The following is an 18,952-nucleotide window of genomic DNA, read 5'->3' on the forward strand; positions in this document are numbered from 1 at the left end:
TTCAAATATTGTCTATGAACATCACAGACTTGCTATAGAAATTGAGTAAAGTGCTCCCCTCCCCTCCAGGCAAGTGAGAAGGTTCAGCTTTAAGATAATTGATCTGTGTCTCCAGGAATTTGAGGGAGGCAGAGAAGTTTAAAGACTCAAGTCTGGAGAGTCTAGATGCTCTGCTTATCTTGTTGACTATGTTGAGAACCAGCTACATGCCCACTGACAATAGGACCATGAAGAGGCATGATTCTAATGGGCCTCCCTGAGGAAGGGAGGAGCTCAGTTAGTTCTTCTTGAGAGATGCTCTGTCCAGAAGTATCATTTGGATGGATAAGGTGACCCCAGCAGAAGTGTGGACCTCCTAGAAGCTGGGAGACTAAGACGGAAGTGGTAAGCAGTCAATCGGAGTTCCTATATTAGGGGAACTTCAGTTTTCTTAAGAAGGGGTCTCTGAAGAACTCATAAATGTTGCTAATGAATCCCCCATATTTGGGAGACATGACGGATCCATCGTAAGAGGGCCACTCTTACTCCTTAGCACTTCTTTCTCTTTCTCCTCCCAGAACTTGAATTAGCTAAAAGTGGTAAATACTGATGGGGTTAGAGAGGAAGAATGGATGAGAGAAGAGGCTGGCCTCAACCAACTTCCTCACTACATAGTTGCCTGTTTTAATATTACATCAGCTCCGACTTTTTAATAATGAATAAGAATATCCCTGCTGCTGAAAGGGACTAGCATAGCTCTGGGGCTTACCCAAGACTTCATCCTGGGGCATAAAAAATACTATTTGAGAGAACACATTTGAAAAGAAAGCAGGAGAAGGAACAAATGTGATTTGAACTTAGACTACAAATTCCCACTGTTTTAATAAAGCAGCTAAGGTAGAAAGGTTTCACAAAAACTCAGAAGAAAAAAAATCTTAGACCTGGTTAAGTATAACCTGGGAAATAACCAAGATGATAAAGATAAGCATAGAGATAAAATGATAGAGATGCTAGAAATATATGTATATATTTATTTATATTTAAATGTGTTTATACTTTTGTTATATTACACAATTATATGAATATGTATTTGTGATAGAATTAGTCAGAAGAAATGGAAAGGAAATAAGATGTATCCACATACGTTTTAACTCTAGAGGAAGAAGCTCTGCCACCTCTACAGTACCATATAAACCTAGTAGCAGTATTTTATATAATGTGATGTTAAAGAATGAACAAAAGAAATAAAGTCTACGAGAGAAACATAGGTAGAATGGCAGAGGGAATGGAAAAAGAAGAGAGGCAAGGAAGAGGAAGAAAAGAAGGAATGCAATAGAAATGAAAAATTGCAGAACCTAATGCAGAAAATGGAGCGCCACTCATCTCTTTCATCCTCTACTGCACAAACAGTGTGATGTCTGTTCTGATTGAGGTTTAAATAACTGTGTTTCCCAGGTTTAGATCTGATGTGGTACCAGGACTCTGTCTTCTGCTTAATTGATTCAAGTTCCCTGTGTATGTTTCTCCTTATTCTGTTGAGGGCTGTGCTCCTTAGTTACAACAAACCTTTCCAACGCTTTCTCCTTGTCCCTCATTTCCCACTCAAGGCTGACTTGTCTCTGTTCACATAGCTCTGTGCTGCATCTGGGTTCCAGTTCCTTTTCTTGTCAGAGGCCAATGGAGAGTCTGAATTTTCCTCCTTGATTGAGGAAATCAGTGACTTTGGATGAAAACATGGAGGGCAAGTAAGCAGATTGCTATTTGTCACCCATAATCATTCTCTTTTTCTGCCATAGGAATAGAGTTACAGCTGGACCTAAGACTGTCTGACTAGAGATCATATTTCTCAGACTCACTTGCAGCTAGCTCTGGTCCTGTGACTAAGTTTTGGCCAATGGGATATGAGCTGAAGACTCTGGGTCTTTCCACTAAAAGAAATAGATAGGTGATTTCCTTGTCCATTTCTCCCATTCCTACTGGTTGAGAGACAATGGTAACCAGATCAACTTTCTTGGGCCCAGAGAGAGAAACCATATGTTGAGGAAGGCAGGTTCTTCCTAACATTTCTGGACTATTTGATGAAAGAGAAACAAATTATGTGATTTAAGCAGTTGTATTTTTGTGTCTCTTTGTTACAACGACTTAGCCTGTATTACTCTAAATAATCCACTAGTGATGAAGCCCATAGGAGGTTTCTGGGCTGCAGCAAAGATGGGGTCTGGCAGGAAGATCAGTGCTGCAGTAAGCTCACACATGTGAATCCTCACATTTATTCTTACCTTTTCGGAGACTGTTTTTTTTATTCATACAACCTCTCTTTTTTCCTGCAAATAGAAAAGAAAATAATCCTTTAGAAATATAAACAGAGATTTATAAGCTTTATGTGTCAGTAACCTTCAAGAACTTTATTTTTGTCTTCATTCCACTTTTGGGCTAACACCCTAGCTACCAACATATCATCTTGGTTGTCATTACACTGAAAATAATAGCAATGAAAACATTTACACAGTACCTGGCATTTACAGTATGCTTTTACATATTCAATGAGGTGTTCTCATTCACAATAAAGGAAACGTAAAAAGCAACAGAAATCAGCAGAAGCTGACAGAAGAGAAGGAAGGTCATAGGGGTCAAGGACCAGTAGATTTCACCAGTACAGTGCACATCCTGGAATTTAGAGCCTTGCCATGAAAAGCTAAGGCTATCATCCATGTTCTCGATACCAAAACTTAAGAAAGAAGTAAAAGAAAAAAAAAAGCCCCTCAGAGAAATGAAGACAAGTTTAGAAGGAAAATAAAAGAGATTAGACGTTTCAGAAATTAAAGTGAAGGGATTGATTATAGAAAGTAGAAAAGGAAACAAAGACGTTTAAGAACAATTAAGAAAACTTTGAGAGAAAATAAGGAAGAATCACTGGAGTTCTTGAAGAAGAAAATCAAAGTAATGGAGGAAATACTTAAAGATAAACTCAAGAAAAACGTTGCTGAGATTATAACAAAAATTTGAATATACATATTATAAATACATATATTTTCACTCTGTAGTGGAGAAAATTGACTTCAAACATTTAACCTTGAAATACATTCCAGAAAACTTACTGGACTTTAAAGGTAAAGAAAGAATTAAATGGGCAGACTAGGCAAAAAGATTAAGTCATTTTTCAAAGGAGGGGGACCTTATTGGCTACAGAATTTTCCACAGTAACAGGACAGTGGATGAAAATCTACAAGATACTTCTAGAAATAAATAGTGAGCAAATTATTTTTCAGGTATAAATAACAAAAACAAATACTTTTGAATAGAAAAATTGTGTAAATATCGTTCCTATGAGTCCATATATTGAGAAAACTACTGAAGGATCCACTTCAGCAAACCAAGACAAAATCGGAAAATTTGGGGAAAGGGATTCAAATAAAAGTGTGGAGTGAGGTGACATACCAGAATGATCAACAGTTATCCCCTGGCAATATAGAAATAGTATAATAGCAAAAAGAAAAACAAAAAGTAGGAGGAAGGGGAAAATATGGGTGGTGGAGCAAGGTTATCGTCTGTTATATAGCCAGAAGTCAAAGGGTGTTATTTGGACAAATCAAGGGGTAAACATAAAGGACATTTAATAGGTGAGAGGTAAACATAAAGGGAACATCAGGGCCTAAACTGGATAAGAGAGGAAAGAGACTGGACAGAGGAAAACGACATATGCTGATTTTATGAATCTTTCGGGTGGTAAACTAATGAATACTGTCTAAAATAGAGGACCAAAAGTGTCACATACAGGTAATCCTTTTTTTTTTTTTTTTAAAAGATTGACACGTGAGCTAAGCTAACATCTGTTGAGAATCTTCTTTTCTTTTTTTTTCTTCTTCTTCTCCCCAAACCCCCCCAGTACATAGTTGTATATTCTAGTTGCAGGTCTTTCTGGCTCTGCTCTGTGGGATGCCACCTCAGCATGACTTGATGAGCGGTGCCACATCTGCGCCCAGGATCCGAACCAGTGAAACCCTGGGCCACCAAAGTGGAGCACGCCAACTTAACCACTCGGCCACAAGGCTGCCCCAAGGTAATTCTAAGAGTAATCACTAGAGCAAAAATACAAACCTTTCTAAATATCAGAAATATATAATCCTAATCAATGAAAATATGGGACATGAGCAGGGGCTCAACCACTCATTTCTCTTAAGGGAAAGACGCAAAAGTGGCTCAGATTTCTTCTACTCAGATGCTATTGACCAGAACTTAGTCATGTGGCCAGGGCTAACTGTAGGGAAGGTTGAGAGGTTTAGCCTTAGCTAAGCAGCCATGTGACCAGCTGTAGCCATGTGACCAGCTGTAACCACTAGAACGAAAATGCAAATCTTAAATATCAGAAGTACACACACGCACATAAATGCATAGAAGACAGAATGCAGAGAGTCAACATTTTTAATATTCAAGATACTAGAATATATAATACAAATTCATCTAACAGAAATAAGATCAAACATTTTGGTCCTATCAATAAAAGCAAATGGGCTTAACTCATTTAAATAAAAGATTTTGAGATTAAATTACACAGTAGATCTCAACTTTCAATCATGTTAGGGACTCATGTAAAAACATTAAAATATTGAAAATAAATGTATAGGCAAAGGTATATTCAGCCTACATCAGCTGAAACAAACCAGGGAATCATGATATGAATAGCAAAAGAAAACATAACTCAGGCCAAAAAGTTTTAAGCAAGTAGAAATTACAGGAAATACAATGAGAAATAGGTAGAAACACACTACTAGTAGACAACTTTATTTTTACCTTCCTCAGTCCATGAGAGATCAAGTGGACAAAATGAGGAAGCTATGATACATTTAACTAGGTTGATATGACTGATACATATTCAGCTCCATATTGAGAAAATAGAGAATACACATTTTTTTCCCACCCTTTCTTAAACAACCCTTGGGTCAAAGAGGAAATATAAATCCAAACGGCAGGCTATCTAGCAAGTAACAACAGCAAAAATATTGCCTGTGAGAACCTATGCATTATCTAACTTAAAAAACATTGATTTTAGAAAGAATGAAAAAATATACAACCAATCTTCATTATTCATGGGTTCCATATTTGTGAACTCTCTTGCTAAACTTTATTTGTAATCCCCAAATCAATCACTTATGGCACTTTCAAGGTCATTCACAGACATGTGCAGAGTAGTAAAAAGATTTGAACTGCTGGATGCACACTTTCCTAGCTGAAGTTGAATAAGGTGATGCTCTGCCTTCTTGTCTCAGATCTCATTCTATAAACAAGCGTCCTTTTGTGATCTATGGAGTGCCGTGTTTTTTGCATTTTTAAAAATTTAATATATGTATGATCTACCCATTAGTGTAGGTGGAGTGTTAAATTCCTCTACTATTATTGTTGACTGTCTATTTCCCCTTTTATGTCTGTTAATAATTTCTTTATATATTTAGGTGCTTCTAGGTTGGGTGCATAGATGTTTACAAGTGTTATATTCTCTTGTTGGAGTGTTCCCTTTATCATTATGTAGTGTCCTTCTTTGTCTCTTGTTACAGTTTATGTTTTAAAGCCTGTTTCGTCTGATATAAACATCGTTACTCCAGCTTTCTTTTCATTGCCATTTGCATGGAGTATCTTTTTCCATCCCTTCACTTTCAGTTTGTGAGTGTCTTTAGGTCTGAAGCTTGTCTCTTGTATGCAGCATAGATATAGGTCTTGTTGTTTTTTTTTTAATCGAGTAAGCCACCCTATGCCTTTTGATTGGAATATTTAGTCCATTGATATTTAAAGTAGCTATTGATAAGTATGTACTTATTGCTATTTTGTTACTTTTTTTCTGGGTGTTTTAGTAATTCTTCTCTGTTCCTTTCTTCTTCTCTTGCTCTTGTCCCTTGTGGTTTGATGGCTTTTTTTGATATCATATCTAACCTCTTTTTTTGTGCCTGGCTGCAGAGGTTGTAGGCACCCTGTCTATGTGGGCCCACAAGCTGCCTGAGGGCTTGCTGTTGGGTGGGGCCAGTCCCTAGGGTGGGCTTCCTGCCCTAGCTGAGCTGGATTGAATCAGTGCTCCAGTGGGTGCAGCAGACTCTGGGCTAACAGGCCAGCAGAAGAACTCCAATGGTGTCTTCCAGCGTCTGTGTCAGCACCCCTGTACTAGGTCACAGTAATGGCTGCCACCAATGTCTCAGTCCCTGGAGAGATCTCACCTCTCACCAAGATGCACCCAGAGCCTATCAGATGAATCTTTTCACCAAAGGACTGTGCACCTTTCTTTCTGGTGATTTTAGGTTGCTTTCTGAAACAGGTGAATTTGTGCATGGGCCTTTTAAGAGCCAGCCTTTTCCCCCTTATGTCCAATAGCTTTTCTGGGGGTATTCCCCATTGTTGTTAGTAGCCAGCACAGCCAGATATTATGACACTCATCTTGGTTGTGCTGAGTCTAATGTGTGTTTATAGCAGTTATGCTGCCCTGCTCAGATCCCCTGCTCCTCCAGGGAAGGCTTCGTACCTTAAGGTTGCTCCTGGCCATCTGTGAAGTGCTGTGGTTCTTGAAGGTGGCTTTTTTCCTCTCCAGAAAGGAATTTCTGCCTCTTTCATCTCACTTAGCACTGTCCCTTGTGGTGGGGGTTCTTTTTTATCCAGTTTTCAGTTCTCTCTCAGGGGTAATTTTTCCAAGAGTAGTTGTAAATTGGTTGTGTCTGTGGGAGGAGGTGAGTTCAGAGTCCTCTTACCCACCATCTTGACACCGTCTCCAATTTTGCTCTTTAAAATGGCCCCCAAGGGGCTGGCCCAGTGGTGCAGTGGTTAAGTTCACATGTTCTGCTTTGGTGGCCTGGGATTCACCAGTTTGGATCCCCAGTGCGGACATGGCACTGCCTGGCAAGTCATGCTGTGGTAGGCGTCCTACATATAAAGTAGAGGAAGATGGGCATGGATGTTGGCTCAGGGCCAGTCTTCCTCAGCAAAAAGAGGAGGATTGGCAGCAGATGTTAGTCCAGGGCTAACCTTCCTCCAAAAAAAAAAGGCCCCCAAGTGTAGTGGTGAAGTGTTATCTAGCATTCCTAAGCACAAAAAGGCTGTGCCTTATGGAGAAAAGATGTGTGTTAGAGAACTTCATTCAGGCATGAGTTATAATACTATTGGCTGTGATTTCAACATTAATGAATCTTCATATATATTAAGTCATCTTTAAACAGAGACATTCATAAAACAAAGGTATGTATTGATCAGTTGACAAAAATGTTGTGAACAGAGGCTTGCAGGAACACAGCCCTCCATTTCCTCTAGCAGCAATAGTTCAATATTAGCTGATTCAGTGTTTGGGTGGCTTTACAGAACATATCTACCAAGAATAAGGAGAATCAGCTGTATATGTATATATATGTTTACATGTATAAATACATAACACACAGTGTATTTTAAGAATCCACCCACTTTTTTTATTGTTTATTTTTTTGTTTATTTTTAAAGATCAGCACCTGAACTAACAACTTGCCAATCTCTCTTTTTTTTTGTTTTTGCTTTTTCTCCCCAACCCCCCCACCCAGTAGATAGCTGTATACTTTTAGTTGTGGGTCCTTCTAGTTGTGGCATGTGGGATGCCACCTCAACAAGGCCTGATGAGTGCTGCCATGTCCGTGCCCAGTATCTGAACCGGCGAAAACCTGGGCTGCCGAAGTGGAGTGTGCGAACTTAACCACTCGGCCATGGGGCCGGCCCCTTCCTTGTTTTTTATTTCAGTTATTGTACTTTTCAATCCAGATTTCTATTTTTTAATATAATTTCTATCTCTTTATTGATATTTACTATTTGGTGAGAAGTCATTTTCTTACTTTTTTCACATGGTTTACATTAGTTCATTGAATATATTTAAAACAGCTGATTTAAAGCCTTTGTTTAATTGATGTCAAAGAACTGTCTGCCTATATTTTCTTCTAGGAATTTTATAGTTTCAGGTCTTACATTCAAGTCTTTAATCCATTTTGTATTTATTTTTGTATATGGTGTGAGATAGTGGTCCAGTTTCATTATTTTGTGTATAGCTGTCCAGTTTTCTCAACATCATTTATTGAAGAGATGTCTTTTCCCCATTGTATATTCTTGCCTCCTTCATCATAGATTAATTGACCATATATGTGTGAATTTACTTCTGGGCTCTCTATTCTATTCCATTAATCTATGTATCTATTTTTGTGCCAGGACTGTACCATTTTCATCACTATTGCTTTGTAGTATAGTTTGAAATCAGGGAGCATGGTGCCTCCAGCTTTGTTCTTCTTTTTCAAGATTGCTTTGGCTATTCAGGGTCTTTTCTTGTTCCATACAAATTTTAGGATTCCTTGTTCTAGTTCTGTGATAAATGCCATTGGTACTTTGATGGGGATTGCATTGAATCTGTAGATTACTTTGGGTAGTATGGACATTTTAACAATATTAATTCTTCCAATATATGAGCACAGTTTATCTTTCCATTTATTTGTGTCATCTTTAATGTCTTTCATCAATGTCTCATAGTTTTCAGAGTACTGATCTTTTACCTCTTTGTTTAAATTTATTCCTAGGTATTTTATCCTTTTTGATCAATTGTAAATGGGGTTGTTTTCTTAACTTCTCTTTCTGATAGCTTGTTGTTAGTGCATACAAACCCAACCAATTTCTGTATTTCAATTTTGTATCCTACAACTTTACTCAATTCATTTATTAGTTCTAATAGTTTTTTTGAGGTAGTCTTTAGGGTTTTAAATATATAGCATCATGTCATCTGCAAATAGTGACAGTTTTACTTCTTTCTTTCCAATTTGGATGACTTTTATTTCTTTTTCTTACTTAATTGCTGTGGTAGGACTTGCAATACTATGTTGAATAAAAGTGGCAAGAGTGGTCATCCTTGTCTTGTTCCTGATCTTAGAGGAAAAGCTTTCAGCTTTTTACCATTCAGTATGATGTTGGTTGTAATTCTACTTTTGAGTATTTATCCAAAGAAAACAAAACCGCTAATTTGAAGGACTAGCCTGGTGTTGTAGTGGTTAAGTTCATGTGCTCTGCTTTGGCATCTGAGGGTTTGTGGGTTCACATCCCAGGTGCCAACCTACACATGGCTCATGAAGCCATGCTCTGGCAGCGTCCTACATATAAAATAGAAGAAGATTGGCACAGATGTGAGCTCAGGGCCGAGCTTCCTCACCAAAACAAACAAAACCCCGAAAACCTCCCCCTAATTTGAAGAGATATATGCGCCCCTATGCTCACTTTAGCATTATTTACAACAACCAAGCTATGGAAGCAACCTAAGTGTCCATCAATAGATGAATGGATAAAGAAGATGTGGTATATATACACAATGGAACATTACTCAGCCATAAAAAAAGAATGAAATCTTGCCATTTGTGATAATGTGTGTGGACCTAGGGGGGAATTATGCTAAGTGAAATAAGTCAGATAGAGAAAGATAAATACCACATGATTTTACTTATATGTCGAATCTAAAAGACAAAAACAAACAAGACTAAACAGAAACAGACTCATAGATACAGGAAACAAACTGGTGGTTACCAGAGCTGGGAAGAGGTTGAGGGTGGGCAAAATAGGTGAAGAGGATTAAGAGGTATAAACTTCCAGTTATAAAATAAATGTTATGGGTATGTAATGTACTGCATAGGAAATATAGCCAATAATATTGTAATAACTTTGTATGGTGACAGATGGTAACTAGACTTATTGTGGTGATCATTTTGTAACGTACATAAATATTGAATCACTCTGATGTACACTTGAAATGAATAGGATATTGTATGTCAATTATACTTAAATAAAAAAATAAAACTTTCATCTAGTAATTCCTGTATCTGGTCTTCTTTAGGGACTATTTCTGTTTTTCCTGAGTATAGGAAAATACTTTGTTGTTTCTTTGCATGTCAAGTAATTTTTTTAAAAAGCCTGACATTTTATGTAATACAATATGGTAACTCTGGAAATCAGATACTCCTCTCTCTCCCAATTTTGTTGCTATTGCTGTTTGTTGTTGTTACTGCTAGCTTTTATTGTTTATTTAGTGCTTTTTTTTCTGAACTAATTCTGTAAAGTCTGTATTTTTTGCCAGGTGGCCACTGTAGTCTCTGTTCAGTTAGCTTAGTAGTCAGCTAATGATTAGAAAGAGATTTCCTTAAATATCTGGAACTGGTAAGTTTCCCAGTCTTTGCCAATGGGTCTTTGCCTGTGTTGATGCATGGCTTCAACAAATAGCTAGACAGTTTACAACTCTACCTTAGCTCTCACTTCCTTCTTGCACAGAACCTCAAGGTTAGCCCGAGGTGAGAGCTCAGGTCTTTCTTAGCTCTTTCCTGAGTGTGCGCACAGCCCGGGGTACGTGTACTTCCCTAGACATGTGTGTGGCCTTCTAGATGACCAGAAACATGTTCGAGTTTTATATATAGATGTATTTATATTTATTATATATATAGCACTTATTATATATAAATATATATGTATTAAATATAACTTTTTATAATATTTATTTATATATAATTTAATATTTATTTATATATAATTTATATATTTAATATATTTTATTATAATTTATAATTGTATATATTTATATGTAACATCTTTATATTATATATCTACATAAGCATATTTCTATATTATGTATAAACATTTACATATAATATATAATTATACATTTATATATAAAGTATATGTATTTATATATGTTAGAGTATTATACACATGTGTATTTTCAGAATCCACCCATCCACTGCCACCAGCTTAGTCCAATCCACCATCATACTTTCCCAAACCATTATAATGACCTCCTTAATGATCTCTCATCCTACACCCTCCTAAAGTCTTTTTCCATGTGAATTCCAGGGCAATCTTTTAAAAACATAATTCAGATCATATCATTCCTCAGGTCACAACTTTCCAACGTCTTCTCCTTTTACTAAGACAAGAATCTAAAGTCTTTACCATGACCTATAAGGTCTACATGATCCTGACAAACCACTTCCCCCTCCATCCCCTCTACTTCCCCAGCCAGTGGCCTCTGTGCCACTTTCTCAAAAAACCATGCACATTCTGTCTTGGGCTTTGCACTAAGGTCTTCTCAGCCTCACCTCTGTGGCTTAGTCCATTATCTCATTTGGTTATGTACTTATTTTTCAATTTGCCAATGAGGCTCTCCCTGGACACCCTATATAAGATGGCATGTTTCTTTTACTCTATATCTCCATTACTCCTTATTTTATACTTATTTGTGTATTGCCTATATCCCCCCATTAGAATGTAAACTCAATATAATTTTGTTCACTTCTTTATCTCTACTGAGTGGCTTTGACAATAAATATTTGTTGAATAAATGAATGAAGAATCTAAAAAGAAAAGAGAATAAATAAGTAGTGAGATATATCATGTTCATGAATTGGAAGACTCAATATTTTAGAGATGTCATTTCTTTCCAAATTCATTCTATACAATTGCAATAAAAAATTCAACAGGGTTTTTTAGGGAACTTGATAAGATGATACCAAAATTTATATGAAAGAGCAAATGATTATAATAGCCAAGACAATTCTGAAAAAGAAAAAAAATTGAGAGAAACTTGCTTTACCAGATATCAAGATATTATAAGGTTTTAATATTTAATAGGGTATACTATGTGTTGATGCAGAATAGATAGAGCAATGGATCAGACTAGAAAGCCCAGAAATAAATCCATACATATATGGCAGTTTGATGCATGCCATATGTGACATTACACATTATGGGAGAAGCTGAGACAATTGATTACCTATGTCAGAAAACATTAGACCCCTACCTCATATCACACACACAAAAATCAATTCTAAAAGGATTAAAGATCTAAATGAGGAAAGAAATAAGTGTATTCGCCTGGTATTCCCAGAAGCCAATGTTGAGATAAGAGTGTGTGCTCAGTAAGTTTATTTTTGAAACTACCTTAAGCTTCAGGAATAGAGAAATGGGAAGAAGGAAAGAGTCAGAGAGAAAGCCAACTGGATTGGTTGCCACTGTGGTCAACTGGTTCCTGATCCTGCTGGGGATCCCTTGAGGAGCCATAAAAAAATGATTCTCAAACTGTTCATCCTAAAAATGGAATCACTGGATCCTGTCCTCCATTGGTCAAGATGTCCCATAAAAGAGGAAAGATATGAAAAGATAACCTGAAAGGTAGCTTCAGGTTAGGTCAAGATTTCTTAAATAAGATAGAGAAGCATAAGCACAAGGATAATATAGACTAATTAGATTACATAAAGATAAAATCTTCCATACATAAAAAACATGATACAACAGGTGAAAAGACAGGTCAAAGGGTGATATAAAAGAAGCTGGAGGGGATATTTAAGAAATGGAGACCAGGGAAGGCCTCTCTGAGGAAGAGACAGTTGAGCTGAGAAGAAAAGTATTTTATGTAGTGTCAACATCAAGTGCAAACTTCCTGAGGCAGAAACATACTCAGTTTGTTCAAAGAGGCCAGAGTAGTATGTGAAAGAAAGAATGGTAAGAGGTGATCAAAGGGGCAGCTTATGTAATGCTTTGTAGGCATGGTAAGGAGGTTAAACTTTTGTCTAGGTTCAACCGGAAACCGTTGAAAGGGTGGAAGTAATTGGGTGGCAGACTATTGAGTGGAGAATGAATTATACGTGGGCTGATTCAGATTTAAGTGACAAGATGGGTGGCTGTAGTAGAAAAATCTATATACATCCTATTTTACTGCTTTTAGGTAAAATCTTTTTCAGGCCCTTCTCTGTTTCTGCCAACAAAATTGAACTCTATGGGTCTGTGTTTCTTATAAAACTAAAGAAATTCCAGAGACCAGACTTTAAAAATGTAAGTCTTCATAACTAACAAAATTACAGGAAAAGATGGAGGGAAATTCCTCTCAATTCATAGCTGTGAAAGGAGAGAGACCGTTCTATACCATAAAACTAATGTAAAGAATCTGATTTGACAAAGTGTCAAAACGAGAAATTTCATAAGAAGAGAAGTCTTGTTCTCTTGAAAAATACGGAGATGTGTCTATTCGTAACCATTACCAATTTGTTCTGTTCTCTGTTAACAAAAATTTGTCCTTGGAAGAGTTATTTGAAGGGATCTTGTAACACTCCCCCAAATTAGAAATTGTTTCCACTTCTCATGAAGCTAATTTCCAAAGAAACTTTAATTCTGATTGATTGTCTTGAAAACTTTTGGGCCTGGTCATAATATTTTAGGTGATGTCTACGTCTCTAAATTGTATAGACACTTGTAAGATTTTAATGTTAAATCAGAAATAGATCCATGGCATTCTGATTTCCTCACATGCAAGTAGTAATCAAATGACCACAGATTTCCTATTTAAATAAAGATTTTGAGATTCTTGTCTCATTTAAATTCACTCCAGCTATAATACAATGGGAAAAAAAGATATTCATAGTCACAGACAAATTTGCACAACATATAAAACAAAAAGAAGTGTAGGAAAATTCTTATCAGAAGAACGTTAAATAAGGTGTGAATAAGTCTACAAAAGTCTCTGTTCTCCTCAAATGAATCTGCAAATTCAATGCATTTCTAATCACAGCTTCCAATGAACTTGGGAAGGAGGTAGGAGGAAGCTTCCTGAGCAGATTCTGAGCTCCACTTTCTTTTCTGTAGCTCCTTCGATCACAAAAGAAAAACCAGTATATAGACAGGTAAAGACACTGTGTGATCAAAGTGATAATTCAAATCACAATGTAGCAGCGTAGGCAATCGCTTTAAAATTTCCACCTCACATACACACAAAAAGGCAAAATCCACGGGATTGTGGATGTAAACATTAAAAATGAGCAGGTACTTCAAATGCCCTAGAGTCAAATACAGAAAAATATTTAAAAAGTCTTCAGTTAGAAATGGCTGTTGCAAATGATAGGAAACCCAAGACCCAGAGAGCAAAAAGCTGACAAATTTGACTATGTAAAAATTTATAACGTCTCTAAGACAAAAGATTCTAATAACAAACCTATAAGAAAAACAACAAATGAGGTTACATATTAACAACATATATGACCAAAATTTAACATATATATCATATATGGATTTCTATATTCATTCAGCATAGTAAGAAAAAGACAAATACCACAATAGGACACACTGACACAGCATTCTATGACAGAGAATTCTATGAAGAAGAAAAACAAATGACCAATAAACTAAAAATGCTCAATCACACCAAAAATGAAGGGTGCCATGTTAAAGCAGTCCTTAAATAAGACTTTTTATAGTTCAATTAAAAATGTTAAATGCTTTTATCATCTAGGTATAGTACATTAATTTTTAAAAGCAAGAAAAGGAAAGTATATATAGAATTACTGTATTTAGATAAATAAAAATATATTCCAAAATGTATAAATACATGCATGAAAAACTGGGGAAAGATATATACCAACATTTATAAGAAACATATATTTAAAATCAGAGTAAAAAGCAACAGGAAGACATGAGCATTTTGAAAAAAATAGTTACTTTAAAGGCATTCATTTTCTGTCATATGAAAGCTATAGAAAATGCTAATAAACTTTAGCATTAAAAGATAGTTCAATTGTAACATCAAAATCAAGTAAATTCTTAATCACTCTTACTTCTTTTCCCACTGTGTTTTCCCAAAGTAGAATTGTTTCCAATATCCATGGTATCTAGAAAGTAATAAGCAGAGGTCAGAGAAGCATAATTTATGAATAAAAATTACAAATGTTATTGTGGAAGGCGTGAATTTATAATGATGTTCTGAGTATCATTTCCCTGTCTCCATTCTAAAGGAACTAGACAGGTAACGAAGTGCTATCTAAGGTCTTGCTTTATTTCTCTGAGACTTTGAAAAAGCTCTTAATTACCTATGTGCATCACTTTCCTCATTTACGAAACAAGGATAACAACAGTTATCCTGTTCAGGCTTTAACTTTTTTATGAAGATGAAGTAAGATTTTATTTGCAAGAGTTAATGAGAAGTCACTATGTAAATCAATAACGTGCTGGAGGGCATCCTTCAAAACGAAACGTTGAGTTTAAGAATAGTTCTCAGAGGTCTTTTTTCCTGACAGTTAGCAGGACCATTTGTCTTTTGAGCCCTTTCCAAGGTAGTGACAGAGTGACACTATCGTCTATCAGCAGAAGAACACTTGGATTTCTTTGTTCCACGGGTAAAGGTAGAAGTCACTATATAACTCCAGCACTTTAGTATCAATATGCCAATATAGTAAATGAGATACTGCTGTTTTTGCCAGTGTATTTCTTCTACATCATCCATGTATAATCAAGATGGCCCATTCTATTAAACACAACTTTGTAACAATCTCTTGTCTGCCTGCAGTTCCCAAAAGGATCAGATCAAGCAAATGCAGAAAGTGGGATTACGGCATTGACTGGACCCACTTCTCGTCACAGTGTGCTCAGACTGAAATGCAGCAGGAAACAGGATCTCTGATTTCAGACACCTGACATCCTGCAGCCCGGGCCCTGCACTTTTCATCTTCATAACTGGCCCACGCCCTGTTGATGGGCTGTCTGATGTTCTTTTTGAACCTTGAACACCAACCACAGACATACGCAGGTTCTATTGTATCCGCTGAACCACCTCCACCCCAAGGCCCATGGGCAGCCTTACCCATCATGTCAGATGGTTGATTATTCTCAGTTCTTGCTTCTTGGCTTCCTGGAACACCTTTTGAAAAACACATGATATAGGAACATTTCTCATTTCCAGGTTCTTGTAGCACTGCTCTTAAGTTGTGATCTGTAAGAAATTTTCATTTGCACCTCCTCCCTTCTGATGATCCTCTTTTTCTCTACTCCCACATCAAAGGATGGTTCTACCTCTGAAATCGTTTTCTCTTCATTGTCTGTCCCTTCCTTTCAACCTGTTTTTTTTCATCCTTTTCTTTTAGCCCAAATCTGTATTTTTGTTTTTCTATTTTTTCTTATATTCTTCTCCATCCACTCATTGATGACTTTTTTTATATATTTTGAGTACACCTTTATGTGATGTTACTCTTCTCTAGAAATATTATTTATTACATTTATATGTATATGCAGTACATATATATAGAATTCAGTTGTTAAAATAATTTTTGTAAATATTCTGTATAAATACTATAATAAACTAACTTTTGCCAGACAAATTTCCCAGTGTTGGAATATAGAAAGTGAAAAACTTTTTTCACTCACTCAGCAAGTTTCCTTCTTTTATGTGTCAGATGCTGACAATCATGCAGGGCACAGGATTACTGAAGCATTGGTGCTTGTCAGTCTTATGAGCAACCAGGGAATTGACACACAAATGAGTGAACATATTGAAATATGATATATGATAACAGATCATACAGGGGTGCATAAAGCAAGAAGAACTAGCCTAGTTTGAGATGAGAAACCTCTCCCTGAGGATGTATCACGGAAGCAGGAGTTGGCCAAATTAGGGAGGAAGGAGGTCAAGACGATAATCCTAAATGGATGGAGAAGCTTGTGCAAAGGTCAGGGTTCAGCAAATGTGAATAACCAAAAGGAGTTTAGCATGTCTGAACATGGAGTGAGAGAATAAGGGGCAATGATGAGGATGGAGAAAGAGGCAGGAGTCCCAAAGTAGGTGGCTTTGGAGACCACACAAAGGGTAACTGACTTAATCCTAAAGGAAATTAAAGGATATTTCATTTTATGTAGGAAGCAGCATGAACATATTTGCATTTTTGAAAGATCAATTTAACTAAATCACTTAGAATACATCTTGTGGGAGCAAGTTAGAAGGAAGACAAACAGGAGACTGTGGCTCCAGTTCAAGTAACAAGTGATATAGATATGGGTTAGAGTGATAGCTATGGGAATAGAGATAAATGGACAGGTTGGAGACACTTAAAAGAATTGATGGAGTTAGTGACAGATGGGGTATATCGACTGAGGAGATGGCAGTGCCATGGATGACTCTGAGAATTTAAATTTGAAAGAATGGGTAAATTGATGCTGGTTTTAAAGGAAAATATGTGCTCACTTTTGAAAGTGTTGAGTTTGAAGGTCTTGAGAGAGACCCACGTAAACAGAGAAGACTAGAACTTTCAGAACCTTGGACAAAGACTTTCCCGACAATTGAATGATTGAGTTTAGACATTTACACAGGGCTAGGTTGGATATCTATGCTTAGGAAGCATTAGGTTGTGGATGGTGATTGAAGGCATAAGAGTGGATGAAACACCTGGGGTGAGGTCTCTTGTAATCTGGGTGAGGTACAGGCTCTACTTCGATTCCTGGGGACACTTTACCCTGAAAACTCACTTCTATTGTGAGCCACTTCTGTGCCAATGTTGCTTTTGTCTTATGATCATTTCAGATCCCACAATTTCTCCATCTCTCTCTTCTCCTCCTTTTACACTGTCCCCTCTTTCTACCATTTTCTCTCATCTTTTAACTCTTTCTCTACATAGTTCTCTTTCTGCCTCATCTTTACTCCTCTTCATTTATTACCTTATGTATGTATCTCATTCTTATCTATTTCCTATGTTTCTCTCCCCAGATCAAGTTTTGGTATCAAAGTAAACCTCTTTCTACTGTAACTTCCCTTTCTGTTTTTTCTTTCCTTCTAGTCCATTTCTCTCAATCTTATCTGACACTTTGGCTTTTTTTTTTTTTTTTTACAATTACAATCTTGGTCTTTATATTTCCTTCCTCTATATTCAGCTTCATCTCACAGATTACTACTTTTATCACCACCAAATGTCTGATCTTTTGACCCTGACCACACTCTTGGCCACTATTACATTTGCCAGCTCCCTGGGAGTTTTCTATATTGCAGGTCTGTCAGTCAGTCATGGACTTTATTACCACGTTTCTGGTACAATTTCTGGGAGCCCTCTTGAAAATTACCTCTCTTCCCCCACAAAACTCCTCAATCTGGTAATATTTGAATTCCACATACACTTGGAAAAACTCGAAACTTACTCAGAGAGGTTTTCATTTGGAGACCTCAGCCTATCTTTTTCATTCTTTCTCCTTATGTTATCCATCAGTGACCTCTCCCTCTATTCAGGAGCCCAGCTCTTCTCTTTTGGCTCCCTCAACCCTGTTGAAAGCAGCCTGAGTCTGTGCACAAGTCTCTATATGTGTACATAAGTGTGTGTGCATGTACATGAAATGTCTAGAGGGAGAGTTAAGGTAAAGAAGGAAGAGCTTTTCCTCTGTGCAGACCAAAAAACAAAGATAATTGATAGTATTATAATTGGCTTCTCCATCACATGCTAACAGGATGGCATCTCTTCTGATTCTCTTCCTCTACTCATTTGAAGACCTTTGAACTCACAACACACTGATGGACAATATGGAAATGGACGGACTTTCGACTGTGATCAGGAAACACACTTCAGTGTGGTCATGCTCATCTATGTTTGCCACTCAGACGAGCTGAGACGATACCTATTCCAATGACTTTATCTTATATCCAACAAAGATTTGCTTTGTCCTTTCCTATCTAGCCACACCTCATTCTCCTCCCTATTTGTTAATTTTCTGCCTATTGCCCTGACTTACACATTTCTATCTCCATCACTTGATTCTCCATTGCTGTGAGCTTCTCTCTCCTTGATTTCTTGTGTCCTCTGTGTTGCTTTCCCTCTTTTCATCATTGAGTCTCTTAATCTCTGTTCCTTTTTATTTCTCTGTTCATCATTTTTGGTTCTGTCTTTCTGGTTTTTTATATGCCATATAGCTGGCTCCATGCCTATATTCTTTGTTTCTTTATGACTTTTATTTTTATCTACCTATCATCTATATTTCCAATATTCACACCAATATTGGTGGTTATATATCGAATAATGTATATATATAATGTTTGAATGTGTCTATGTGTATATATACATATAGATTTATTTATTGGTGTTAAGTTTTCTTGCATCAGGCACTGATACATTCCACTGTGAATATGCCAGGTCCCTTGTACCTCTTCTTTGGACTTTGATCATGTTTG

General features: G+C 36.8%; 1 protein-coding gene and 1 long non-coding RNA gene across 23 annotated transcripts in view; one reads left to right on the top strand and one right to left on the bottom strand.

Moving 5' to 3' along the window:
- The window catches only part of SP100 (SP100 nuclear antigen), a 92,009-nt gene that overhangs the window by 22,041 nt on the left and 51,016 nt on the right, over positions 1-18,952 (bottom strand). For all 21 annotated transcript variants that reach the window (XM_014836015.3, XM_070489444.1, XM_070489443.1 and 18 more), the window contains 3 exons: positions 15,614-15,670; positions 14,592-14,645; positions 2,259-2,303 (listed from right to left, as the gene is read on the bottom strand). In XM_014836015.3, the coding sequence (XP_014691501.2) occupies positions 2,259-2,303; positions 14,592-14,645; positions 15,614-15,670 (156 nt within the window). The remainder of the gene's footprint in view (positions 1-2,258; positions 2,304-14,591; positions 14,646-15,613; positions 15,671-18,952) is intronic.
- LOC139041041 (uncharacterized) lies at positions 24-16,175 on the top strand. 2 transcript variants are annotated; one of them, XR_011495517.1, is made up of 3 exons: positions 24-384; positions 3,886-4,039; positions 15,320-16,175. It is a non-coding gene; the product is annotated as an uncharacterized lncRNA (long non-coding RNA). The 2 variants fall into 2 exon arrangements; XR_011495518.1 differs by having other exon boundaries at positions 35-384; positions 3,866-4,039; positions 15,320-16,124.

The sequence above is a fragment of the Equus asinus genome, chromosome 19 (assembly GCF_041296235.1).
Source record: "Equus asinus isolate D_3611 breed Donkey chromosome 19, EquAss-T2T_v2, whole genome shotgun sequence".
Taxonomy (NCBI): domain Eukaryota; kingdom Metazoa; phylum Chordata; class Mammalia; order Perissodactyla; family Equidae; genus Equus; species Equus asinus.